The sequence below is a fragment of the Enoplosus armatus genome, chromosome 14 (genome assembly GCF_043641665.1).
Source record: "Enoplosus armatus isolate fEnoArm2 chromosome 14, fEnoArm2.hap1, whole genome shotgun sequence".
Classification (NCBI taxonomy): domain Eukaryota; kingdom Metazoa; phylum Chordata; class Actinopteri; order Centrarchiformes; family Enoplosidae; genus Enoplosus; species Enoplosus armatus.
In genome coordinates this window covers 13,785,168-13,810,672 of record NC_092193.1, presented here as the reverse complement: position 1 = coordinate 13,810,672, position 25,505 = coordinate 13,785,168, and the positions used below count along the sequence as shown (strand labels likewise).

Genomic DNA, 25,505 nt, shown 5'->3' with positions numbered 1-25,505 from the left:
GAATCAACATACTGGGGTTGAGCAAACTGCTCACACATACAAATATTAACCTAACTGAAAACAGGAAGAGGTGTGTGTGTGTATGTGTGTGTGCGGTGTAGGGGAATACCACAGATTTTACACATCGAGATCGGCAAACTAGCCATGGGGAGCACTGCGCAGCCTGTGAAAACAGTTGTATAATGTCCTCTGAGGCTCTGGAGGGAGCTTTGTCAAGTCTGAGAAATAACTCTAATAATGTTATCAGTTGCATTATGGGAATTGTAGGATACTCTGCTGCATTGATTCATTCTTTTTTATCATCTGTCTTCTGAAAGTTGAACAAATTTATAAAAGTGAGGTACTACACTTTACTTGTACTTGTACTAAACAATAATCTTGGAATATTATCACACTCTGCTACTCATCAACCCCTAACTCTTAATAACACAGTCTAGTAGGGGGGACACCCCTGCCTCTGTCAAACCATCAAATCCTAACCCTTCACCTTTGTCCACCCTTACTTTCTCTCCCTCCCCCCTGATGAACGCAACTTTCCACCTTAAGCTTGCCTATCATCTCAGCGCTCTGCTATTTCCCAGCCCTCTGTAAATGACACTGGCTGGCTGATGTGAACTCTCACTCCACTGAGGAAATGTCTCAGAGCTTTTGTGTGCCAAACCCTGACGGCTCATCTATCACTAAGGCCGCAAATACACATTACACTCCCATTACAGACCATCACAGCAACAACTGCAACAGTACACGGTCTTGCAGAAAGGCCCACAGCAGGGAGCTGCATTCATCATCAGCCAATATAGCTTATTTTAGCAGCTGCAGAATGAGAAAGCAAAATATTGCTTTGAGGTAATTTTTACACTTAAAACAACTTCTGCTTATGTTATGTGTTCCTTTAAAATACACGAGGAGTAGCCCATAAACAAAGATGTTTTAAATACGCTACACATTACTAAAAATGTACATGAAAGTGGGACAAGTTGTAAATGTGTGTATGCTGACAAATACTCCTTTTTCTGGTGCGGATTTTGCAGTCATGGTTCCCTGCTGCATACTTTGTGGTTTTCGCTTAACTTCTTTCAACTTTGATGCAGTGAGGGGAAGCAGGTGCAATTCAAGCTGTCAGGTTTGAAATACAGAGAGAGGAAATAGCACACTGTCTTGTCCCCATCTGACACCATTGTGTGTATGTGTGTGTGTGAGTATGCACCATTCAAGCTTGAAGCTTATCTTGGAGATAAAATGAAAACGAATGGAAACACCCTTTACAAAGAGGCCTTTCCCTCGAGCTTTCAGCAATTTTTCTATCTCAATGTAGCGAACACATATACTGCTGCAAACTCTCCTTACATCCCACACTTCTTATAAACCCTTCACAGCACAAAGACACATTAGACAAAGTTGTATAAAGTGAAAAATACTGCTACTAAAACTTTCCGTCCTTGCAAAGTATCAGAGAAACCTTCATTTCTTGAAAGGAGGGAATAAGCCTCAATTAAACAATTATGACATCTTATGAAACAAATCACCAGAAAACACTGAACAATACCAAAAGTCTTTTAAAGTTATCAACAGACATTAATCCTATACATAGTGATTTTATAGCCAGTGAGCTTACCTGTGTGTCTGTCGATCGCTGACGTGCCACTGGGACACGCGAAGCCACTTCAACACGGGTCACACTGACGCAGTGCATTGTGGGATGAACTAACATCTTCATTTCTCTCTTCCTCTAATTCTCTCACTCTCATCTCTCTTACTCTCATAATAGCACCTTCTGCTTGGCAACGGCCATACCACAAATGTGGTCAGGTTTACAGCGAACCATCACTGCGCAACAACAAGTCTCCATGACAACCACTCCTTATCTCATTTGCATCCTCTGCTTGCATTATCTACTGATGCCAAATATGGTCACCTTGTTATTTCCCCGCCTCTCTCTGCATCCCCTTTTCATAACTTCCTCTTTCCCTCCTTTTTCACAACTGTGTGTATGTGCTTTGTGTCTAATGTATATGTGCACGCACGTATCAATGCCTGAAAGCCTGCGAGTGTGTGAAAAGAGGAAGCGCCTGTGACATTAGACCAGTTTGCAACCTGAGAGATAAGCAGCGAAACTGCTTTTTAAATCAGGAAGTTGGGTGTTGTAAAAGCTGCTGTTGAGGGGCTTAAAAAAGAAAGGGGACTTGCAGTATGTTATCACAATCATCCCATGGCAGGTACATCGTTCTATGAGTTCTTCTTCTGTGAAGTTGGTGCAGGAATTTGGCCTCCTCCTCTTCCTCCCCCAAAGATTAGTCTATCAAACTATCACTGGAATGTTGAACCAGGCCCCTGGAGCCCACACACAGCAACACTCAGCAGCACTCAGCACCTGTCTCCGACTGCCAGCGTAAGGGAAGAGAAACGGTCACTCACACTGGACAGCATAGCAAAGGGGAAAGAGCAGAGGAGAGTGGGAGGCAGACAAGCATTTTATCAGCAGAAAACAACGTACTGAGCAGGTTGCATGTTACGTGCAACACATTACATGATGCTTAAAGCACTTCATTGGTCGAAGGTAAAAAAGCTAAATGAATCATGAATTTACCATAAACAAAAACGGTCAAGTTGCAGCCTTGGTCTCATGCCAGTGTTAGTGTTTTTTTTAAATATGAGACCACATATTTAAAAAATTCTGCATGTTGCTTCATGTTGCAAACATAATGTTGTTATCACACAACATACTTGAAGCTACTAATACCAATACACTGGATATAAAGAAGTTTTCATGGCAAACTAAGATGTAGTGATCTTTGAAGGCATAATTTGAGAGACCTTATTTCTGGCATTTTTTATGCACAAAAAAATAATAAAATGTAGTTTAAAAAGTGCACCTGCACTATTTAGCGATATTTCACATCTAAATTTGAAGTTGAAGATCTATGTACATAAGCCTATATAGTTATAGTGGACTGACACCTAGCAGAAGTTGGAGTTGAGGGGAATTATCCGTTGATGTTTAATTTGCTGAAAGTTGAGCAGAATTCTGCCATGAAGCAGTGGTTCCCAACCTAGTGGTCTGGACCCCTTATGGAGTCCCAATATAAATCTGAGACATCACAAGATGATTAAAAAGAAAGAAAAAACCCCAAACATTTCTGTTACACAACATTATGTTTATTTTTTTTGACTTTTCTCAAATTTGTGCTTTTTTTTCTTGTGAAATAATGGATACTTGTACCCCTTCAGGCTTCTCAAAATCCCTCAGAGGAAACAAACTGAGGAGGAAAAAATGTATCTTTAGTTGAATAACGTGTGTCCACACTAAGGCCATAGCCTGTAATGTGGGATCACAAGTGAATGCCTCATTTTAAGGGGTCAAAAAGGTTGGTACCCACTGCTGTATAGCAATATAGCATATTTACATTTTCTAAAACCAACACAATTTGTTTACAGTAATATACTATCACTAAAGTCGATCTGGTAATAATTCATTGATGTGAAATGTTAAACATCACTGAACATTTAATGTTATTCATGTTTCTATATCCATTTACTGAGAATATTATCAAGAGATGCAACCTCTCATCTCAAGCTTTCTAAACATATCATCTCTCCATCTGACACTTAACTTACCCAGGCAGCGTCTGGAGAAGCATCAGAGGCCCTGAGCACCAGCCGGCCTCCCCTCCTCTGGGCTACAGGGCTGCTTGGGACTCGGGGGATTGAAAGTCAATGAAACCAGGCCTAATTTAGCCTCCACTGATCCACGAGCTGCCAGGAATCAGAGTGAGACTCCTTCCCTTTTTAGGGCTCTCTGGACACTGCAGTCTGCAAGTGGCACTACTGCATTCCCATTTGCACTAAGGAGCTAGAGAGAGAGAGAGAGAGAGAGAGAGAGAGAGGTGACAGTCAAATTTTGTCACATGGAAGAGCCATTTTAATTATTATCTAAAAGTCAGAATCTTGCGTGGTGAGAACTATGTTGAAATTATAACAAAGTTCTTATATTTTGAAATTACTCACACCGTAAGCTTATTAAACTGCCAGTTTGGACACTTTTACAACTATCTTATCTTTACACCACTTTCAGTAGATACATGGGCAGCTTGGTCCTGGAAAATACTGTGACACATTGCCCACTGTCACAACAGCTTGCCATAAACACCAGTAATTAGGTGTGAAAAGAGGACTAATCAGAGAGTCTATACTTACACTATCCACTCAGCCAGGCCCTGACACTGTGTCATGTAATCGTTAATAACCTCGGTCTGCACTGCAACTAGATGCTGCCAGCATAGAAGTGCATTTTTTCTCTCCATCGTGATCTGGCTGATTTTCATGTGACAGAGACAGAGAGAGTAGGCACTCAACTTCCACTTACACAAGTTACATACTATTTTACTTTAGTGCTTAAGTTTCTCACAACTTGTTAGGTATAAATAAACCTGTAACTAAAAGAAACAGGATTTATCACATAAACTGATTAAATTACCCTGACATGCAATCATTTGCTAAAAAGACAGCAAAATGAAATTAAATGTGGTTTTCTTTAAAGACTTAAAAGAGACATTGCATGGCAGTGAGCGGTACTCATGAAAATGATAGACACATCACTATTTATTAACTGTGGCAGCCTGTGCATTTAAAATAAATGGATTAGATGAGGATTACTCATTGAGCCTCCACTCACTTCCCATCCTTGTGTTTTCCACTTGTGATATGACTGCACATGTATTATTGAAGACAGTGATCACATAAGCCATGGTATGGAATACACAATAGGATTATCTGCGGCAGAGAGATGAAGTCTCATCTTCACGTCCCACCTCCTATGGGGAGCACACAAATGCACGGCTTCCGTTTTACTGCAAGTGTGTGGAATAACCCCGGCAAAGACAGATTCAAACTGACATAATCCCATTAGTCTATTCAAGGTCCCTGTCTGACCACCCTGCATAATGAGGAGATAAAGGCTACTAGGGCAATATCCATTAGTATCTGTTTTTAATCATGCCTCTTGTGTCAGGGACAACTATTAATTCAATTAATCTCCCCTCGCAGGAATTGCACATTATAATTTTAAAAGAAATTTAAAAGTTTTTGGCTGTGAGTCAACCCCACTTTTCCAACTATTAAGATGGTTGTTGAGAATTGTTTATCCTGCCTCTTCCGTATCTGACTCCAGGCTTCTTACCTCCATATATAGTGCAGCTCCCTGGAAATCTTTGCAGCTCCTTGGAAATCCTTCCATCTAACATCATTTATGTGAACGATGAGCTCAGCAGCTGTCATCACCCCAGCATGCAATCAGATAAGGAACTTCATAACTAGAGGCTATAAAGCGACAAGTGACATCAATAAAACATTAAATTACAGTCTTCTCATGGTATTTAAGTTGTACATGTCTTGCCAGTACATTCAGATGGCAGCCAGACAACATGTTCTAAACCATGTTTAGCTCTGTATCAGTCATCCAACTGCTCTGCTAAATATTAAAATGCAAACCTGAGCTCCATTGTGTCTTATGCTGCTCCATTTGTTTGTTTTTATATATGAAAAATAGCCATTTTCATCGATGAATTTTATCTAATCTTTTCTTTATATGACAAACAATAGGGCTGGTGACACTGATGTAGTCAAACATCAAATACACAGTGTTGATCATGTAAAAGTCAAGTTATACTGCTATGTATGCAGACAATGTGACAATATTTTGAGGATGAATGTTGCTTTATATTTATAGACACATTTTTAGATATGAAATTACAGCTACTACACACTGCAGGTCATTTAATTCATCTGTAACTCTACTGTGTAACGCATTGATGCTATATCGAGAGATTAAAGGATATGCTAAAAAATGTCTGTCTTAAAACAATAGGCTGGTTCCAACATGAACATTGCAACAGTTCTTGCTTGCTGTAATCATTCCTCCTGTTCATACTTTAAGAGATACCTTCCAATGTAAGTGACGGCAGGACAAAATCCACAGTCCTTGTTCTGTGCAAAATTGTGAACCCACCCTTGAACAAACACAAAACCCCAGACAGTATCTCGTCTCATTTAACAACATCAGTGATTCATTATTACATTGCTCCGTGTTAAGTACCTGTGCCTCAATGGGCTGAGAGTAGGTACAGGAAAAGGGTTCAACCAGCAGACATAGGTCTATATCAAAAAATATTTCCTATACAGTACAAGACCCTCCACTTAGTAACATAGCAACCAGTGAACTCAACATGGCACCTACTAGAATTCTAAAACTAGCTAAGCTGAGCGCCAGACATAATTATATCTCTCCTCAACCAATCACATACGCCTGAGCCATAAATAACAGGCTGCTCCCCTACAGAGCACCAGTCTGTGCCGAAAAGTCAACAAACACTTTCTCCAGTAGCGGCTCTCGCTCACTACTGGATTCGTCTTGCTCAGAGGATCCCTAACAGAGGGGGGAAGGAGAGACAGAGGCCTATAGGTTTACAAAAAGAAAGAGCAAGAGAGATAGAGGGAGTAGAGAGGAAAAGGAAAACAAATATAGCCTATGATTACTGAGTCATAATGAAGGCTGTTGGATGGGACTGTGGCTATGAGCTATGTCATTAAAGACAGTGCCGAGTGGCTGGATAACATACAGGTCTCTATTTGAAACACTGGCATGCTGGAAGACAAGGACACATAGCACTGAATTCAAAAAGTCCTTTCAAACAGCTTCTTCAAAGTCATTACAACATTTCACAAATATTACACTAATAATCTCAATAGCAGAAGCTCTCTTTTAAGCGGAAAGCAGCTCCACTTTCAAGCCTTATTACTCTGTGTGTGTTTTTGCCAGACAGCTACCGCGGCGCTCTGTGAAACAGCTTAGTCTCCGGGGCCTTATATTTAGATTTTACGACCAATATTGAATTCTGACCCAAGATATTTTCACCGGGGTGATTTAAGATGTCACCTCCAAGGGGCAACGAGTTATGGCCGCAATTACGATCAGATCATGTCACGTCACATGGCTGGAAGAGGACATTGGTACATTTGTTCCCCCTGGGTGATGAGAGATGGGATTGGGAATGTGTCTGCACATAAGACTACTAACACTTGTTTTACTTAAGGGATTTGAGAATTTATCTAACCTGTCATATCATCTTTGTCATTGTGGTGACAAGTCACGGTGACAAAATGGCTGCATGGACACAAGTGGTGTCTGAAATATCAGTTAATGCATCATTTTCAAGTTGCTGCAAGGCTTTTCGAAACACACTCAGTTTTTGAGGTATGTGATCTTATCAGAAGAGATGCCAACGCATCAAAATTTCAGGTCTTGTCACATATCTCCTGAGATATGTAAACACGACTGATAGAAGTACCATAATACATCCTTGGCATGTATCACATAATAAAAGCAGATGTGTCCTACATTTCTGTTGCCCTCCTATGCTATTTGTTTTATTTAGCGCCTCTCTTAAGGGGAGGTGACACTTTCTAGACTTCAATGTGACATATCCACTGAGTCATAATCTTATCTCTGTTTGTGACAGATAAAGCTTACGCAGGAGCACATCTTGACTAGAATTAGGTCAACATTGACCTTTTACTAAGTGTTTCGGCCAGTCATATTATGTGTTGCCATGATGGAGTTAACTCCCTGAAAACAGCTGCTCTCTTTCCCTTTTTGAGGAGGGTAATATTTCTGGGGAAGCAAAAGCACTGCATACTTGTCATTTTTCAGATGTTATGCCATGAAAAGGGCCAGATTTAGAGCAGAATATTGACCTTTAAAACCTTTGTCTTTAAGATTTTATGATTGATATGATGATCATTAGGTTAGTTATTATCATAGTTCTGGTGTTATATGCAGGGTCTCCTGACTATAATTACAGTTGGTAAACCTAAAATGAAAGAACTGATTGGTAACATTATTACATTATCTGTCATAGGTAGTACACTAATGCCTTAAAAATAAAAATAGACAAATCTCTTCAAAGTCTTTATGCAAACCTGAAGGACAAAAGTACTGCTGAGAGGTGAGGAGACTGTGTGTGATACTACGGGCACAACAGCCTGACCCCTCTCTCAGCTTCCAGGATGTGTTCTTCAAGCCTCCCTATTGGGATTCTGGTAGCCTACATTCCCTGCTTCAAGGTCGGCAGCAGTGGCAAATTAAATTACTTGTCCCTGTTTTGAGGTGTTGGCGCCGGGTCAACAGCAACTTGGCTAAAATGATGAGTGCGGGATTCTGAAGGGAGCCGCATTTGTCCTGAGCCTCTGGTGTCATGTTTGCAAAGCAAGGAGCAGCAACGAAAAGAGCTGAAATCAAAAGCAGTGTATTAAATTCTGCCTCTGTAATCACTTGCAAAAAAAATCAATTACCTCTGCTTTCAAATGCACCACTTTGTACAGTTGTCCTTTGGGTTTACCCTGCTGCTGGAGGATGTCATGTGCTTGCACATGGAGTGACGCTGGAGTACATTAAGCCTAATATTGTTAAACTCACACCACAGCACACGCCACCTGCTGGGGATCTTGGGTATGATATGTGGCACACAAAAGTAAACGTTAAATTTATTTTCTTATCAATGCCGTCGTTATTGTGGTTGAAAAGGATGACTTTGTGTGTGCCCACCCAGTAACATCACTTTACACAGACCTCTTCATTTACACAACCACAATGCATTTCTGTCATGTAGGCTGTCAGCATCTCGTGTTCGCCGTCTCTACAGCAGCATGTGGAGTTTATCTCTCAGTTGCTGAGGGGTTGTTATCAGTGGACAAACAGCTTACACACCACACTGTGGAATGGGAGGAACTTAGAGTATGTAATGTGTCAAAACACGACACAAGCAAATAGGCAACTTGGTATTATGCTACACCCAGCTGCTCAAATGTGTGTCACAGAAGTGTTGCTGTTGGCAATGTCACCAAGCAAAGTTATAGGACCAATCAATGAGGACTTCACATGTCACCTAATATTAGACATAGGTGTTTTCGTCTTACCTCTGTAGGAGGAAGTAATGTGTAATTTGGCCTTGATATGAAATTTGTTCAGTTAGATGCACTACAGCTGACTGAAATTACAAAATGGCAGGGCAACACAGAGCTCAACCCTTCCACAATAACACGAACTTGACTTCTGAACACACACACACACACACATTAGGGTTGTATCTGTAGCACTTCCTGTGCCAAAACCACAGTTCATATGACACCATCCTTAATGTCAGTATCAGGGAGGATGTTACCCGAAAAAAACACAATGCACAGCATTTTCTCATCTGATATGTACGTTAGTCTGTAACTCATTTTATATGATGTATCATTGTTACACAAACCATGGCTTGGACAAACCTCATGATGGGTGGTCAAGATTCACCTTGCTTTCAGCAAGTGGGCCAAACACGACGACTGAGTGGACAAGTACTGCAGGCTTGGGCATGCATAATGTGTGGCCATTAAGGTACTGTATGCAGGAGAGGGTTTATTGACATGTCTACCGGAAGTACAGTCCGATAGTCATCTAAGATATCCACAACCACTCAGTAGTTGTAGAAGGCCTCTAGATGATAAGTGTAAGCTGTACACTAAGCTTTGTTCATAAGACAGACACAAATACACTGCAGCAAAGCTGAAAACACTGACAATCAGACACATCCACTGCTGATGTGTTTAACTGCATCAGAAGGTGCATTAAAAACTATATAATACCACAAAGCCTCCTTGTTGATTTCAGAACAATGAATCTACAAATAGCATGTGATACTATCCATCTGCCCATCCGACATCTTTACAATATTGTGATCTTTTGAATTTGTCTATAAATATGACATTATGCTTCCGAACAGTACTACCTTAATCTGAACATCCCCTCAGTGAATCAACTATTCTTGTTCTTACAATGTTTATGTTTTTGATGCCCACTGGTCTCTACCAGTGTCCCTCACATATATCGATAAGGCAATCTAAAGTGTAAAGCGTTATCAGAGTGTGTTCAGTGCACATTGACATCACTGTTAGTTGTAGTCAGAGGTCCTACAGACTTGACAATTTCAACCAGAAGAGGTCAGTGAAACAATGCTTTTCTACTTGGTGTTAGGTTACTCTTTAAACATGATGCTGGGACTACTAGACACTAGAGAGCAGCAGAGAAGCACCAAACAGACCGTCTCTGACTCATATTCTCTCCTCTCTCCTCATCATACTGCACATATGATGCATAGGTTTTATTACTCTAAAGCCTCAAACATTAAATACTAATTAATGTATAATTATTATTTAAGTATACACACATAAACACAAACACACATGAAGACACAGCAGTTATCTAGTTATCCAATGCAACTATTTTCTCTGTGTTATGAGTTTAACTGTGTGTATGCAGTTTTTAGATTTGTGTGAATACAGTCAGGCTGTCTGCTATGAGGATGTCGGTGTGGAAATTGAGAGGTCTGTTTTGAAAGAAGAAACTGAAGGTTTAGATACAAAACAAAAATATGTTAGACCAATTTAAATATCATCTATGTCCATCTTTATGCATTTTAGCCATATTGAGAAGTAGTTTAAAGGAGAAGCTGTTCACCCTACCACCTTGAGACAGACTTTTAGACCAAGGACCTATTGGAGCTTTACGTTGACAGAGTAGATGAATATTTAACAGGAGGAGGGAAAGTGGTAGGCATCAGATCACTAAGAAGAAAATAACACTCTCCCCATCATGTGACCAGGCTTTCAATGGCTCTACTTGTTGTCTACACGTATACATATAGACTGCGTGTTTACAGGTCAGATGGGATCGTGTGGTGGGTGTTGGACGCCTTTGTGCGGGATGCAGGCAGGGTGGAAATGTGTGTGTGGTCAGCACCATGGACAGCGAACAGAGGCTCATCCAGGTGATCAGCGCGATGCGGTCAGAAATCAGAAAGCTGGAGCTGGAGAACATGGGCCTGAGGAGGAGAGCTGGAGCTCATCTCCGAAAGACTGCAACAGTTCCCATCATGACAGCAGAATGCAGAGGTAGACTTATAGGCTATGCTACTATTAGCACTAAGTGGATGATCCAGTAAAAGCAGAAGAAAATGGCTTAATTAGCCCAGAAATATCGTCATTACACTGTAAAATGTGCGTGTGTGATTATTATTATGTGATTATATTATTATTATTCGTTTTTTGTGGCTTTACTATACTCTAAGGTAGGTTCTTGGTTTAATATTCTGATAGCCTAATGGTTATTATCCCCATAGACTTAATTTGCGTTGATGTCTTTAAAAGTCAGTGTGTTTACTATTTCCGTGGACTCACCTATTTGTTGTTGTTGTTTTCTTTCTCTCATTCAGAGAGCGTCGTCATGACAGTGAGAAGATATTCAATCTTCCAGCCGTTGGTCAATCATCGGAATTGGCAGTTGGACAATGCTAAAAGCGGTGGACTGGAAAAGAGAAAAGATGAAAATTAGCGTTGTGTCATGCTGTAGCTTATCTGACACTGACAGAGAGGTCGTGTTACGTTATGCTGTTGTGTTAAAACGTTATTATAGCCTGAACTGAAGGCACGAATAGCCTATTTTAACGTTAATTCTATTTTGGCATCTGGAGCAAAATAGTGTATCACTGTCAGCAAATAAAGTATTTTTTCTGCCCTCGGTCCGTTCTTTTCAATCTTTTTTAAGTTGAACCAGTTATTTTATTGCTATGTAACTACTTACATCTGTTCGTCGAAATATTAATATCGAATGTAAAACCAATTTAACCGCTATGACATGAGTGAGCAGAATCATCAACCTGTGGAATGCACCTGTCAGTGTAGCGACTTTACTCTCGCGAGATCTCGGCGTTGCGCAGTGGAGTACAGCCGTCCGCCATCACTGCATACAAGCTAACATTAGCCAAAAACCACTGAGAAGAGAGCGAGTGACAACAACATAACAGACATACAGACCGACGAAATTCCCAAAGGGGAGGTCACTGAGTTTCCCTGCCGCTTTCTTGGCGTAGAAAGCAAACTAGCAGATGCCTTTCATGTAGTCTTTAAGTTAACTTAGAAACGAAAGTCGTTCTAACTAATCATGTCCAACCTCAAAGGCAGCACCAAGAAGGACACCAAGATGAGGATACGAGCCTTTCCTGTAAGTCTTTACCGGCTCTGAAAGCGCCGAGACGCTAAGTATGAGACTCGAGTACCGGGGATGACAGGTCTTGATGCTAGCAACTGCCTGCTAGCTAGCTGGTCAAACGAGAAAAACATGTCATTGTCATGTGAAAACTGCTATTAGCTGGACAAATTACCTGTAGCACATTCTCTAACTATGTTATCAGTTCAGTTCATTTAACGTTAGCTGGCTTCTTCGTTTGAAAATGCTATCGTCGTTTGACATGGGCTAATAGCATATGTAAGGAAACTTCCTCAGTGATATACTACTAGCAAATAGTAGCTAGCTAAGTAGCAGGCCTGATAATGTTAGCTGACTTCACGCCAGTTAAGTTGCAGTCAGTCAGCAAGTATCATTACGCTATGGTAACGGCAAGCTTATTTGCCATTTGGCTGTTGGTATTACATTACACCACACATTTGGCGTAGGCTGTTATATATAGCAATTAACACATTATCATGTAGTGTTAGCTTGGGAGCTAACGCAACTTCAGCCTAACGTGAGACTACAGTAAACACACCGTAGGTAACTTGAGCAGTTAATGTTGTTGACGATGTCAACCCAGCTACCTGCTACTGGCACTACTGTCACACAATGATTTCCACTGATCACTGGATCACTTCTATTTTCACCCACTCTATTAATCGCTATAATGAGCACAAATTTGCCGTCTTGTCTACGTTACAAGTTGCTTGCAACATCCTTCAATTTGAGGTTGTTAGTGTGAACACAGACAAATGCTTTTTCTTCTGTTGGATATTCAGGTTTATGAGTGGGTGTCTGGCAGAATGAGTCAGTGAGCAGATGAGTGAGTGAACACAGTTAATCCTTTCTCAAATGTTGAGCTTACATGCAAGTGCAAGTCCAGCCCATTAGTCCACACTGCCAGGTTGTCTTATATAATTAGAAACTTGACCTCAGGGATTAATATTAATTGATCCTATTACAGCTCTTGTATTTCTAGTAGCTATTGAGACATGCTCATCCTGTGATCTGAAAACTCTGACTAATGATTTGACTTAAACTGGAATTTGGGCAGATTAGCTGTGAAGCTAGAGTTACTTATCACTAGATGAGCTATCCAAGTTTTTCTCTCCCGATACAGGTTATATTGATTACTAATCTTATACCAGTGCTTTCAATTTCTCAAATTTAAAATCTGTATGCATGCATGTAACTAATCAGGATCATTTTTATGTAAAGTAACATGAGGACAAAAACTGGCAGTCCATGTGAGTGAGTGAGTGAGTGAATGAATGTAAGTGATAGCTGGGACACTGAATTTTATAATGACATTGAAATAAACTGTATTTTATGGGGAGCAGTCTCATCTGGCTGACACCCGATCGGCTTAATAAATTTGGTATTGGCGCTGCTCCATGCATCCTTACTTTCATTTGATTTATATGTGTGGCAGACAAAATAGATGTCTTCCCACCAGGTCAGGTTCACATCAGGCTCTTGATCGAATCAAAGAAGTTGAATACACTGGTCTTTTCTTTAGAGAGATTGATTAGAGAGAACTCGATTTTGACATCCACAGCTTCATTGTTATTGTTGGGTAGAAATAACAATATATAATGATAAAAATAATGATTTAAAGATACTAGAAGGTTAACTGTGGTTAGAAGTATTTTATTTTTAGTCAGAAAGTTGAACACATCAAAGGTGGTAGAGAAGTTTGACACACTTCATGGCTGCTTTTCTACCTTCTCTGTAGAGCTTTGGAGGTACAGTTTGGGAGAAATGTTAACATCCAAGGACATTATTGTCTTTTGTTTGTTGACAGCCATTTGTTGCCAGGGTGGTTTGCTGGAGTCAAGCAGCACTTACTGGTCTTTGGGATTGTACAGCTTCACAGTCTTCATGGGCTCAGGTCTTCAATACAATTTGTTATGCACATTGTTTTGCTTTCTGTTGAATATCGATTGCCAAGATACCATCACACACTGCCAAAATTGCTTGTTTGTTTCTTGGCTCATGCTGACAGTCCGCTTGTTTTTTACTTTGCTTTTTCGTCTGAAGCAACCAAACCAAAAGCATATAGTGTTGGATTTATATCATAACCTTAACGTTACCATGTGTGGCATGGGGAAATTATTATCAATGATAGATCTCTTTGTTGCTGTTGATATGACTACACAAGTCTTAAATCAGTTGATCATGACTTTCTGTAGACCAAAGCTAACAGCTCCTGTGCTGCAGCATTGAGATGCTTGATCAAATTGCTATTATAGTTATCTAACAGCAGACAGACTCTGGCATCACCTGAACTGTATCACGGAGAGAATTTCTACTAAATTGTATTGCAAAGAATTATCATTGGCATTACTTTCGTCATCTACTTATACCATGTGGAAATGATGAAGAATAGACATTTTTAAACACATCTTTCTGTCCCTTCTAGATGACAATGGATGAGAAGTATGTGAACAACATCTGGGACCTTCTTAAGAATGCCATCCAAGAGATTCAGAGGAAGAACAACAGTGGGTTGAGCTTTGAGGAGCTGTACAGGAACGCCTACACCATGGTCCTCCACAAGCATGGGGAGAAGCTCTACACGGGCCTGAGGGAGGTCGTCACCGAGCATCTCATCAACAAAGTAAAGAAACATTTACTGTTGTTGTTCTGTCACTGCTGAGAAAAGAAATAAGAAAAATTGAATGAATTTTCCTTTCCTCCAGGTACTGTCATTTCCAAATGAAAAACATTTAAATTGTCTCTTGTGGGTAAACAAAAAGATGTAAAACTTTTAACAGCAAAGTTTGTGCTTAAAGTGTGTTTGATTATATTGGTAATAAAAAAACATGCTTACACACCCCTCCTTTACCAAGCATAATTCACAAATGATCTGTGAATGGACTTTGGATACTACGTTTCCAGACAGCAACAAGGTCCAAACTGCTGTAAACTACCCTCTCCTCTTTAAATCATTTGTCCTTATGACCTCTACCTTGTCAATCTGTTTGTATTTTTAGGTACGGGAAGACGTCCTAAACTCTCTAAATAATAACTTTCTGCAAACACTGAATCAGGCCTGGAATGACCATCAGACTGCCATGGTTATGATCAGAGACATCCTCATGTACATGGTAGGTGGGCTGTTGTGCTCTCTTTGGTCATATCAATTTTGTATAATTAAATCAGTCTGTAGATGAATTTACTGTACAAAGATCTTTACCGTTTCACAATGCAGTGGTGGCTGTTACTGTTTTTTTTGTCGATGGGGAAAAGACCAGAAGTTCGATGTTTCTCCCATGGGTTCTGCTCCCCAGCAAGTGGATTATGGTGCTCGTTCCCTGTCATGAATAATTTTGTGCTTTTGAAGAAATGGCCTTTTGTTTCCAACTCTGGCCAACCTTCACCTACATCCTATTCTGGACTTTGATTGTAAGGTGCTGTTTTATTTGCGTGCCTAACAATGAGCCTCTGTTGCTGTATTTATTTGTTTTGTTGGGAAACTGGCTGGCGTAGTTGATTTACTTTAGCATGCAGCAAGTCCAAAGTGTTTGTGTGGTTGTGTGTTAGTGAGTGAGCCCTTGAGATAGACACAAATGTAGGCTAAACAATGGCACAGTCAGTACAGAGAACACACAGCCCTCCTGGGGTTCTTTTGTTCTACACTCTCCTATTTCCTGTCCTGGTCTTACCCCGGACAGTTGGCCTTCTGTTATTTAACTCACCACATCTGAGCAATGAGAGAGCAGCCTGCTGCTGTTGTTGTCACCTGCCTGCTGACCTCCAGAGGAGAGCCAGACAGATGCAGCAAGTGTGACTTTGCTTTTCTCACCAGGTGTATTTATCTTGTTGGAAGCCACTGCCTCTCTTTGTACATTTTCACGCATTCCTTTTAATACTGTCAGGACTTTGTGTATATTTGATTTAGCCTGTGTTATCTGCTGTGTTAATAATCCCAAGCTCATAAAACAGGGTGTTGGAAATTGGCAGGACTAAAAGTAAGCACTCTTTCATGCACAAAAGGAACAGCAATGGAAGTCACATTATGGTCCCACGTAATATCCTGGATGTTTATTGTCTCGTAGAAACCACCTCCTGTAATTTGGCACTTGCTAATATTTGTCACTCTGTACTTTTTCAGGACGTTTGTAATGTTAAATCTTGTTGAGTGAGTTGACTGAGTGGCATGGTAAATATTTTATCACCTACATCCCCCTTGAATATTTATGCTTTCTGGAAGGGGCTTATGTTGTAACTTTGTGATTTCTGGGAATAATTCAGACACCTATCAGTCATTTATTCTGACACTCTAATGACCTCATAAAAGCTTTGCCCCCATAAAAATTACTTTCCACTACATTGAATCACAGTGGATGTGTGTGTGTGTGTGTATGTATGTATATATATGTGTTTATATATATATATATGTATATATATATATATATATGTATATATATACTACACACTGGAATACATGACATGTCCAAGGGAAGTGGGATAAATACCTTTCATACAAACTGTATACTTAAATATGCACAGTAGTATTACCTACACTTTAAAAGTTTGTTAGATTTCTCAACACTCATACATTTATATGAATGTTGAATTGTTCTGGGCCATAGTACTTCTTTCCATACATACAGTACCTGATGTCCCCCCCCTCCCCTCTTTCTCGTCTCCCAGGACCGGGTCTATGTTCAACAAAACAACGTGGAGAATGTGTACAACCTTGGCCTCATCATATTCAGGGACCAGGTGGTGCGCTACGGCTGCATTCGAGACCACCTACGACAGACGTTACTGGACATGATTGCCCGTGAGAGGAAGGGAGAGGTTGTAGACAGGTATGCAGGAGTACCACTTCACTGCTTGATCTAAAGGATTACTGTAACTGTGGGGCTGCTCCAGGATCCATTATAGTATTTTCTGGAAATGAAAACATGGGCATTTTAATTATTGCTAATACTTTCATTGCAGGGGAGCCATCAGAAACGCCTGTCAGATGTTGATGATTCTTGGCCTGGATGGCAGGTCTGTATATGAGGAGGACTTTGAGGGCCCTTTCTTAGATATGTCAGCAGAATTCTTCCAGGTAAGTCTGCAGAAAGTTCTTGGTGTCTCTATGTTTTTTGTATCCACATAAAATCTTTGTAATAAAACAACACACAATATCTGCTCTTTCAGATGGAGAGCCAAAAGTTCCTAGCAGAAAACAGTGCCAGTGTCTACATTAAGAAGGTAGAGGCCAGAATCAATGAAGAGATTGAGCGAGTTATGCACTGCCTGGACAAGTCTACGGAGGAGCCCATTGTCAAGGTGGTGGAAAGGGAGCTCATTTCTAAACACATGAAGACCATTGTGGAGATGGAGAACTCTGGCCTCGTTCACATGCTCAAGAACGGCAAGACAGAAGGTAAAAGCTTTCCCATTTCAATTAATGCTAATTAAGACTTTTAGATAAAATGAAAGATTTGTTATCTTTTTTCAGTTTGTGTTGTCTCTCATTCTTTTTCTCCATCATGTCTCCCTCTCAGACCTGGCATGCATGTATAAGCTGTTCAGTCGTGTGCCAAATGGCCTGAAAACGATGTGCGAGTGTATGAGTTCTTACTTGAGGGAGCAAGGCAAAGCTCTGGTGTCAGAAGAGGGAGAGGGCAAGAACCCTGTTGACTATATCCAGGTATGCTGGTTGAACAGTGTGTTCAAAAACACAACTTTATGTCTCAAGACTTAGACACTTGGAGAGCCCTGCTTGAAACTGTAAGTGAGAGAGAAATTAACCGTTATAGATTATGTCACCTCTTTGTAATTGCCTTCTCAACAGGGCCTGCTAGACCTGAAGACACGATTTGATCGTTTCCTCCTCGAGTCTTTCAACAACGACAGACTCTTCAAACAAACCATAGCAGGAGACTTTGAATATTTCCTCAACCTCAACTCCCGCTCACCAGAGTACCTTTCACTCTTTATTGATGACAAGCTCAAGAAGGGTGTCAAAGGGGTATGTAGCTTCTTCGAGCTTTAGCAAATATTTCTACATTTTTATGCTCTGCAAGAATACTTTTTTTCATTTCCTGCACATTGCCTCATTCTTTTTCTGTCCGTCTTGTTTGACCAGTTGACAGAACAGGAGGTGGAGTCGATCCTTGACAAGGCCATGGTGTTGTTCAGGTTTATGCAGGAGAAAGATGTGTTTGAAAGGTACTACAAGCAGCATCTGGGCCGCAGGCTGCTCAGCAACAAGAGTGTCTCAGACGACTCTGAGAAGAACATGATCTCTAAACTCAAGGTAAAAGAGTGAGAAAGTTTTGGATACAGATGTATATGCATATCTGTTGCTCATTATTTCACCTTCTCTGCTCATGCTGCCCTGCCTGTCATTCAGTCTTAATCCCTGTCTGCTGTTTCAACTCACTGTTCTGTCTTTCTCCCTCGCAGACAGAATGTGGCTGTCAGTTTACCTCGAAACTGGAAGGGATGTTCAGAGACATGAGCATCTCCAACACTACCATGGATGAGTTCAGGCAACACATACAGACCACGTCGGTAAGGCAGACAGACGACCTTTCAGAAAGACAAAACTCCAATTACTCTGAACAAGGTTCACGTAAAACCCAAGTTTGACAAGTACAATTCATGACCCATATATTTATGGAGGAACATTTAAAACACTGGATTGGAAGTGAGTCTTTAATAGTTAGTGCATCAGAATGTCACAAAAAGTCAGCCATAACTGTTGTTTACCAGGTTTTCTATAATGGAGATGTAATAACTTTTCAGTCATGTTATCTGACAAAATGTATATTAAATGAAATTTTTGCATCTCTTAAAGGCATCTTTAAGTGGTGTGGACCTCACAGTAAGAGTCCTCACCACTGGCTACTGGCCTACACAGTCAGCAACACCTAAATGCACCATCCCTCCCGCTCCCAGACACGCCTTTGAAGTCTTTAGAAGGTAATGCTTAAATTCACTCAAATGTTTTTCCATACATTTGGAGGCTCAATGTCGTTCTGCGTGGTTTCTAAAGAACTTTCTCCTGGCTCTTATTTCACAGGTTTTACCTCGCTAAGCACAGTGGTAGACAGCTCACACTGCAACACCACATGGGCGGGGCTGACCTCAATGCAACTTTCTATGGAGCTATTAAAAAGGTAGACGCAAAATGCCATTTATTAATGTCTTTCTGAATTGTAAGGCACATAATTAAAGATACAATGGTATTGTTAAGTGTTGAAATTGTAAAGCAACTTGTTTTCTTCAAGGCAGTTTCGTGATTTATAAATCTACCTGTCTTTCTACTTCAACTGCAGGAGGATGGTTCAGAAGTGGGTGTGGGAGGTGCTCAGGTGACAGGCTCAAACACCCGGAAGCACATACTGCAGGTCTCCACCTTCCAGATGACCATCCTCATGCTATTCAATAACAGAGAAAAGTGCACTTTTGAGGTAAATCTCACTCTCCCATTAGATCTTGTTGTCTTTGTAGGCTTTTACAATAATCCATGTCCCCCTTTTGTATAACCTTAACGACCCTTTTTGTCCCCATCTATAGGAGATCCAGCAGGAGACAGATATTCCTGAGAGGGAGTTGGTGCGAGCGTTGCAGTCTTTGGCCTGTGGGAAGCCGACACAGAGAGTTCTCACCAAGGAGCCAAAGTCCAAGGAGATTGAGAGCGGCCACGTGTTTACAGTCAATGATCAGTTTACTTCCAAACTGCACAGAGTCAAAATACAGACAGGTGGGCAAAGTTTGTGGACGACGCATACTGTCACTACAGAGAGCTCACTTCTGGGCTAGCTAGCTTCTGTGCACTATTGTCTGTAACACAATGTACTGTACGTTTTGATTAGAGGGTTTCATTTCTAGAAGTGAAACATGGTACTGTGGACTTCCTTCCATACTCATCAGCTAAATGGGGCATTATTACTGTACTTGTAAATGTTGATCATCCTGTCATTTTTTAACAAAAATATGAGTACAGTTATTCTATAAGCCTTCAATAACTGCAGTTTCAATACCTTGTGTACAGAAGCAGATACACTTTTAGCTCAGAACAAAAACAGAATACCTCAGTGTCATGCTTCAGAAACGTGGATAAATGAAAATACATTGTGACAAGTGGGGTGGGACTCCTCCTTTCTGCTAATATAAAACAGTTCCTTGAGAGGTTTTCTGCATTTTCTCCTTGAACTCCATCTTCTCCCTGTATCCTGCTTTTCACAGTTGCTGCTAAACAAGGAGAATCGGACCCCGAAAGGAAAGAGACGCGGCAGAAAGTGGACGATGACAGGAAGCATGAGATTGAGGCAGCCATTGTCCGAATCATGAAGTCAAGGAAGAAGATGCAGCACAACGTCCTTGTGGCGGAAGTAAGGAACCCTCATGAGAATACAAATTTACCATATTTACCATCTACTCCACTTTTTGATCCCAAATCTTAAAAATATTTGATTGTGACTCCATGTTCAACATCTTTTAATGTTGAAAAGGTGCCGTTTTCTTACATTTTGTGACTTTGTGTCCTCAGGTGACTCAGCAGCTCCGGGCACGTTTTCTTCCCAGTCCTGTGGTAATCAAAAAGCGTATAGAAGGACTAATAGAAAGAGAATACTTGGCGAGGACGCCTGAGGATCGTAAAGTGTACACCTACGTTGCGTAGAAGATGAACTGTGGATGAGAGGAGGAAGAGACTGGACGAGGAGGATGGGATTTGTTTTCTTTGGACTGTTGTTACGCATGGACTGGAAGTTTCTTTTAAAGACAAACGCTGGGAACCTGATTCATCGTCCCTTACAAAAACACGGTAAACACACACGATAATGGGGAATAAAATGTTGGCGCAGAAAAAAAAATCCAACAAAACTCGTAGATGATTTTTAAATCAGGCCCAGTCTTCCTATTCCCTGTGAGTTTTAACATGGATGGATCCAGCTTCAAGCTTTTCACTGTTTTACCCTTGTAGAGATCAAACTTGCAAAGAATCCCTTGGGAAAAATGTGAATGCACCACATTATTTTTTTGTTTCAATACTGTATAAAAATAATAAAATTATTAAAAACAGCAAATGTGGATTGTTACAAAACAAAAATAAAAAAATAATGAGTATTGATGCTCTGTTGTTTTTCACGCAAATGCTTTGCTCAGCTTCTACATTTGACTCTTGTATACTTTCCTTCGTTGTGATTTTCACAATGCAGTCAGTATGAAAACATCTGTTCTGGTGCCGAGTCCAAAAATGTTATCTGCTCTGGCTAAAACTTCTTTATTTCACAAAGAGAAGGACAATATATTGAGCCCATACTGGCTCTTTGTGAAGACTGAGCAATTTGAACGGGAGCAGATGACAGTGATTTCTCACATTACATCCATTAGACTGAGCTTTTAATGTTCCATTGTAATTACCACTTAATTCAAATATCTAACAACTTCAGAGGTGTTGGCACGAAGGGGAGTAGCATCTACTGCACATCTAAGATGTAACTCTGCAGACACATTGAGCAAACACTGATACACTTTTCCATGTGTGAGCCTCAAGTAAAAGATCAAAATCACACCCAGCAGAACCCTGCTTTATCATCTAGATAACAGACACACTCGTTTTTACATGCATTCAGTAACCGCTAACGAGATGTTCAATCCAAATCAATTACTTTGTCTTTCAATCAATAGTTCATTACATTTTCAATGCAGACAGTCCAGGTAACATCACAGATAAATCAGGTGACACTGAGCTATGCACTGTCCTGAAGATATGGCTGTCTGAATGGGTAGCATTAGGAGGTGCATTAGACAAACAAGAGTAAACATGACAAATATTCCTATTGTTCTGGGAATTGATCTTATTGTTACAAATGCCTTAATGGGTCAATGACATACGGTGTAACATTTGTATCACTATTCAGACAAATTGAGGTCTGGAAGGGCCCATGGGACCGTTGAGCTCTGCATCAGGTTGTGACTGAACGGCTCTGGCCAGAGTCTCCAGCTGAGTCATGAAACTCTGAGTCTCTTTGGCAGAACTGCGAGTCCAGGCCAGAGGCAGGTGGGCTGGAACAGGCCTCCGATCTGCAACACAAACAGTCTGTCAGAACAAGTGATATGCCAGGTGATGGTGATGTCTGAATTCACCTGGGAAGATTTGGGGGAAAAAATGAAAGAAACATGTATTTGTAGCGGATGAACCTGTCAGACTTGGTGCTGCTCACCTTGAAAGAACTGCCCACTGCGTGTTCTGGCAGCAGCTTTGGACAACGCCAACCACACAACCGTGTCGGCTCCTTGCTCTACACCACGCAGCCTCTCCCCCATCATGTGGTGGAACTGAGGCATTGATGTAGAAACAGCTGGGGACAGGAAAAAAAATCAGTGTGTGTGTGTATTTATTGGGTTAATATTACTAACATAGAATGACCTACAGATATCTTTCCTACTCAAATTAAACAAGCAAGGTTTCCATGACAGACCGATTAAGAATAATTAATTTAATTAATTAATTAATTTTTTTGCTTTGTAAATAATTCTAATGCATACTCAAGTACTTATTCATTTCTACAACTAAATGATTATACAATGTGGACATTTGTCAAAATTACCTCATGTCCACTGTCTCATAGCTTTAAAACACATTATTATTATTAGATACATAATAATTTAGCTATGAAGGCAGATGTTTACATTAGAGTTTATGGTCACACATGTTGAGTGTTATGGGCTCACATTTTCAAAACAACCAAATAGAATATTTACTTGTCCAGGTCTAAAGATCATGGACAACAATTTTGGGGAAAAATTTTACAGTTTCTGGAAAAGAAAAAGAAATCAGTATAAAGTATATATATATATATATGTATAATGGCTACATTTTTTGGTTACAGTTATATGAAACTGTAACCTGTAGAGCTCTTGTAAACTCCTCAGATTCTCCCCCTACTGTAGCGTCTGGTGAATTTGATCTTAAAACATTTGCTATAGCACCACCATCAGGAGAACTGTCACTATATTTGAAGGACAGGTCTGCTGTGCGAGTGCATATATCTGTGATTTTCTGTTCACTGAAATACATTTTTTGAGAACAGAAAGAAACAAAGAAAAAAAACCCAGCAGCAACAATAGTTTTCAGGCCCTTTGAGTTGGTACCTGGTGTATCCACCCAGCCTGGATGCATCACAGAAAAGTGAATGACTGGGTTGGCTTTGGCCCACTGTTGGGTCAGCACCACCTGCTGTCTCTGAGGAGAAACAACACATTGTTACCTCAACCCACAGTATTCACTACTACTGTAAATATATTTTGAATTACTGTTTTATGTCTTTTTTCTGCTGTTCAACCACATTACACAGACAAATCCAAACCAAGTCAGACAGATAAAGTTGAGAAGTATTCAGATGTTTTACTTAAGTAACAGTACTACAGTGTTAAAATACTCACAAGTAAAAGTTCTGCATTCATTATGCTACTTAAGTAAAAGTAAAACATTATTAGCATCAAAATATACTTTAAGTACCAAAAGTAAAAGTACTCATTATGCAGAATGGCCTATTTCAGAATTATATATATTATATTACTGGATTATAATTAATGATGCATTAATGCGTACATCACTTTTATGTTGCAGCTGGTAAAGGTGGAGCTAATTTTAATTACTTTAGTATTTATATAATACTGCTGGGTAGCTCAACCTATAATAATATATCATAATGTATTAGTTGATTTATATTTTGAATGAATAATCTAAATATGCAGAGTAACTAGTAACTAAAGTTATCGAATAAATGTAGTTGAGGATGAAGCAGCATAAAATGGAAATACTCCAGTAAAATACCTCAAAATTGTACTTGAGTAAATGTACTTTGTACATTGCACCACTGTTGGTTTATAACCTGGATTACATCCTCCTCTCCTACCTTGTTCTGGGCGTAGACCATGACCCCATCAAAGTGGCCCCTCTCTGTCTGCAAGTCATCCACTCTGAGTTCCTGGACCAGCATGCCTCCCGAGGACACAGTGATCTAACAGACGGGGAGAAGAGAGGCACAGTGTGCTTAGACAACAGCCACTAACAGCGTGGACAGAAGTGGCATTATGCTGTCCGCATGATGCAGATGAGCACACTTTGTTTGTGTGTATTTGTGTGTGTGTTTGTGTGTGTGCGTTCATACCACCCTGGGATCCCGGCTCTTCTGTAGAAGTGGTATGAGACTCTGGGTGAGGGTGTACACTCCTAAAGAGATGGAGAAAAGTCACACATTTAAAACTGTCATCTGAACAGCGGCGTGCCATCGTTGGACCATCAGAATGAGGTCTCACCCATAGTGTTGGTGGCAAAGTTCTTCTCCAGTCCCTCAGCATTCACCTCTCTCTTGTGCACCATACACCCTGCATTGTTAATCTGTCACGAGAGAATGACAAACAGCTGAGTCCACACCGACAACATTATTAGTTCATAAAGAAAGATTTGTGATGACGAATAAAAGGATGGGCAGTACTTACCAACACATTCAAGGATGGATACTCCTTCTTGAAGGCCTCTGCAAACTGCCAGACTTTGCGGGTCTCTGACATGTCCACAATATGGATGTAAACCTCCTAGAATAACCAGATAAGTATGGGATTTGTCACTTCTTCAAGTGTTAGGCATGTTCAAGGCGAACACCACTTACCGTATTCCCGGACTCACTGACGATGTCCCCCCTGGCCTCTTCTGCTTTATCTTTGTTCCTGCACACCATGTGGACTGTCCCACCTAGGACACATAACACACAAATGTTTTATTTTCTCTCAATATAAAGTGCGTGACAGAGAACATACCTCTCCAGCAGTCACCTTTCTTGGCAATAGCCATGGCCGTCGCTCTGCCAATTCCACTGTTGGCTCCGGTGATCATAAAAGACCTTCCCACAACGGACACACTCAGGTCTTGGGGCTCAAAGTCTTTAGATGCCGCCTCATATCCCTTCCTAAAGAAAACACACCAATCAATGTGTGCCGCAAAGTTAACGGAGGACTACAGATTTTCTATCACAAGATTGACAACCTGTTTTTCTGTCTCCATATTTTAGTTTCAGTGGAGTCAGGTGATGTGAATGTCATCATCAAGACACATCAGCTGTCAATGGAACTATTGTAATTGTGTATAAAGGCCGGTTTGTGTGGTGATGTGTGCCATACAGTGATCAGACCTTTGATATTCCTCTTTAGGCTAAAATAAATGACATGAGATACATTTTACAGACAATAAATCCTATACATGCACAGTCAACAAGCAGGACTAGCAATTTAGACAACGTACACACTGACTGAAATTCACTGAGAACCCCCTGACAGCTGTTTCTGGCTCCAAAGTAAGGACCCAATAGTGTTGACTGACCTTGTATACTGGTGGATTCCGTTCAAAAACCAGATGGCATTTCGGTACAGAGACATGTCA

The 25,505-nt window shown here is 40.5% G+C and overlaps 3 protein-coding genes across 4 annotated transcripts in view; 1 reads left to right on the top strand and 2 right to left on the bottom strand.

Annotated features, from left to right (window-relative positions):
* Nucleotides 1-1,636, bottom strand: part of mbnl1 (muscleblind-like splicing regulator 1) — a 39,603-nt gene extending 37,967 nt beyond the window's left edge. The window contains exon 1 of the mRNA XM_070919226.1: nt 1,616-1,636. The gene's annotated coding sequence lies outside the window, so the exon portion shown is untranslated. The remainder of the gene's footprint in view (nt 1-1,615) is intronic.
* Nucleotides 1,637-11,836: 10,200 nt separating this feature from the next.
* Nucleotides 11,837-21,176, top strand: LOC139296078 (cullin-3-like). Of its 2 annotated transcripts, XM_070918364.1 has the most exons (16): nt 11,837-12,091; nt 14,523-14,720; nt 15,097-15,210; nt 16,760-16,920; nt 17,054-17,168; nt 17,261-17,489; nt 17,611-17,756; nt 17,901-18,077; nt 18,195-18,365; nt 18,515-18,622; nt 18,909-19,033; nt 19,134-19,230; nt 19,390-19,524; nt 19,631-19,817; nt 20,303-20,448; nt 20,607-21,176. In XM_070918364.1, the coding sequence occupies exons 1-16, from the start codon at nt 12,032-12,034 to the stop codon at nt 20,736-20,738; spliced, it is 2,301 nt and encodes a 766-aa protein (XP_070774465.1). In that variant the 5' UTR covers nt 11,837-12,031; the 3' UTR covers nt 20,739-21,176. The 2 variants fall into 2 exon arrangements, with proteins under 2 accessions (XP_070774465.1, XP_070774466.1); XM_070918365.1 differs by lacking the exon at nt 14,523-14,720.
* Nucleotides 21,177-21,977: 801 nt separating this feature from the next.
* LOC139296578 (dehydrogenase/reductase SDR family member 12-like) lies at nt 21,978-25,501 on the bottom strand. Its single transcript, XM_070919021.1, has 10 exons — nt 25,446-25,501; nt 24,902-25,035; nt 24,739-24,821; nt 24,569-24,664; nt 24,386-24,467; nt 24,238-24,299; nt 23,983-24,087; nt 23,216-23,306; nt 22,285-22,422; nt 21,978-22,144 (listed from the first exon to the last, which is right to left on the bottom strand). Exons 1-10 carry the CDS (start codon nt 25,499-25,501, stop codon nt 21,978-21,980), a joined length of 1,014 nt encoding a protein of 337 aa, XP_070775122.1.
* Nucleotides 25,502-25,505: the final 4 nt, after the last annotated feature.

Coding starts and splice junctions, on each gene's coding strand:
- LOC139296078 (XM_070918364.1), top strand. CDS start 12,032: ATGTCCAACCTCAAAGGCAGCACCAAGAAGGACACCAAGATGAGGATA. Junction 14,721..15,096: donor CCGAGCATCTCATCAACAAA/GTAAAGAAACAT, acceptor TTGTATTTTTAG/GTACGGGAAGACGTCCTAAA. Junction 18,366..18,514: donor ACATGATCTCTAAACTCAAG/GTAAAAGAGTGA, acceptor TCTCCCTCGCAG/ACAGAATGTGGCTGTCAGTT.
- LOC139296578 (XM_070919021.1), bottom strand. CDS start 25,501: ATGTCTCTGTACCGAAATGCCATCTGGTTTTTGAACGGAATCCACCAG. Junction 24,665..24,738: donor TCAGTGAGTCCGGGAATACG/GTAAGTGGTGTT, acceptor TGGTTATTCTAG/GAGGTTTACATCCATATTGT. Junction 22,423..23,215: donor AGGCTGGGTGGATACACCAG/GTACCAACTCAA, acceptor TCCTGTCCCCAG/CTGTTTCTACATCAATGCCT.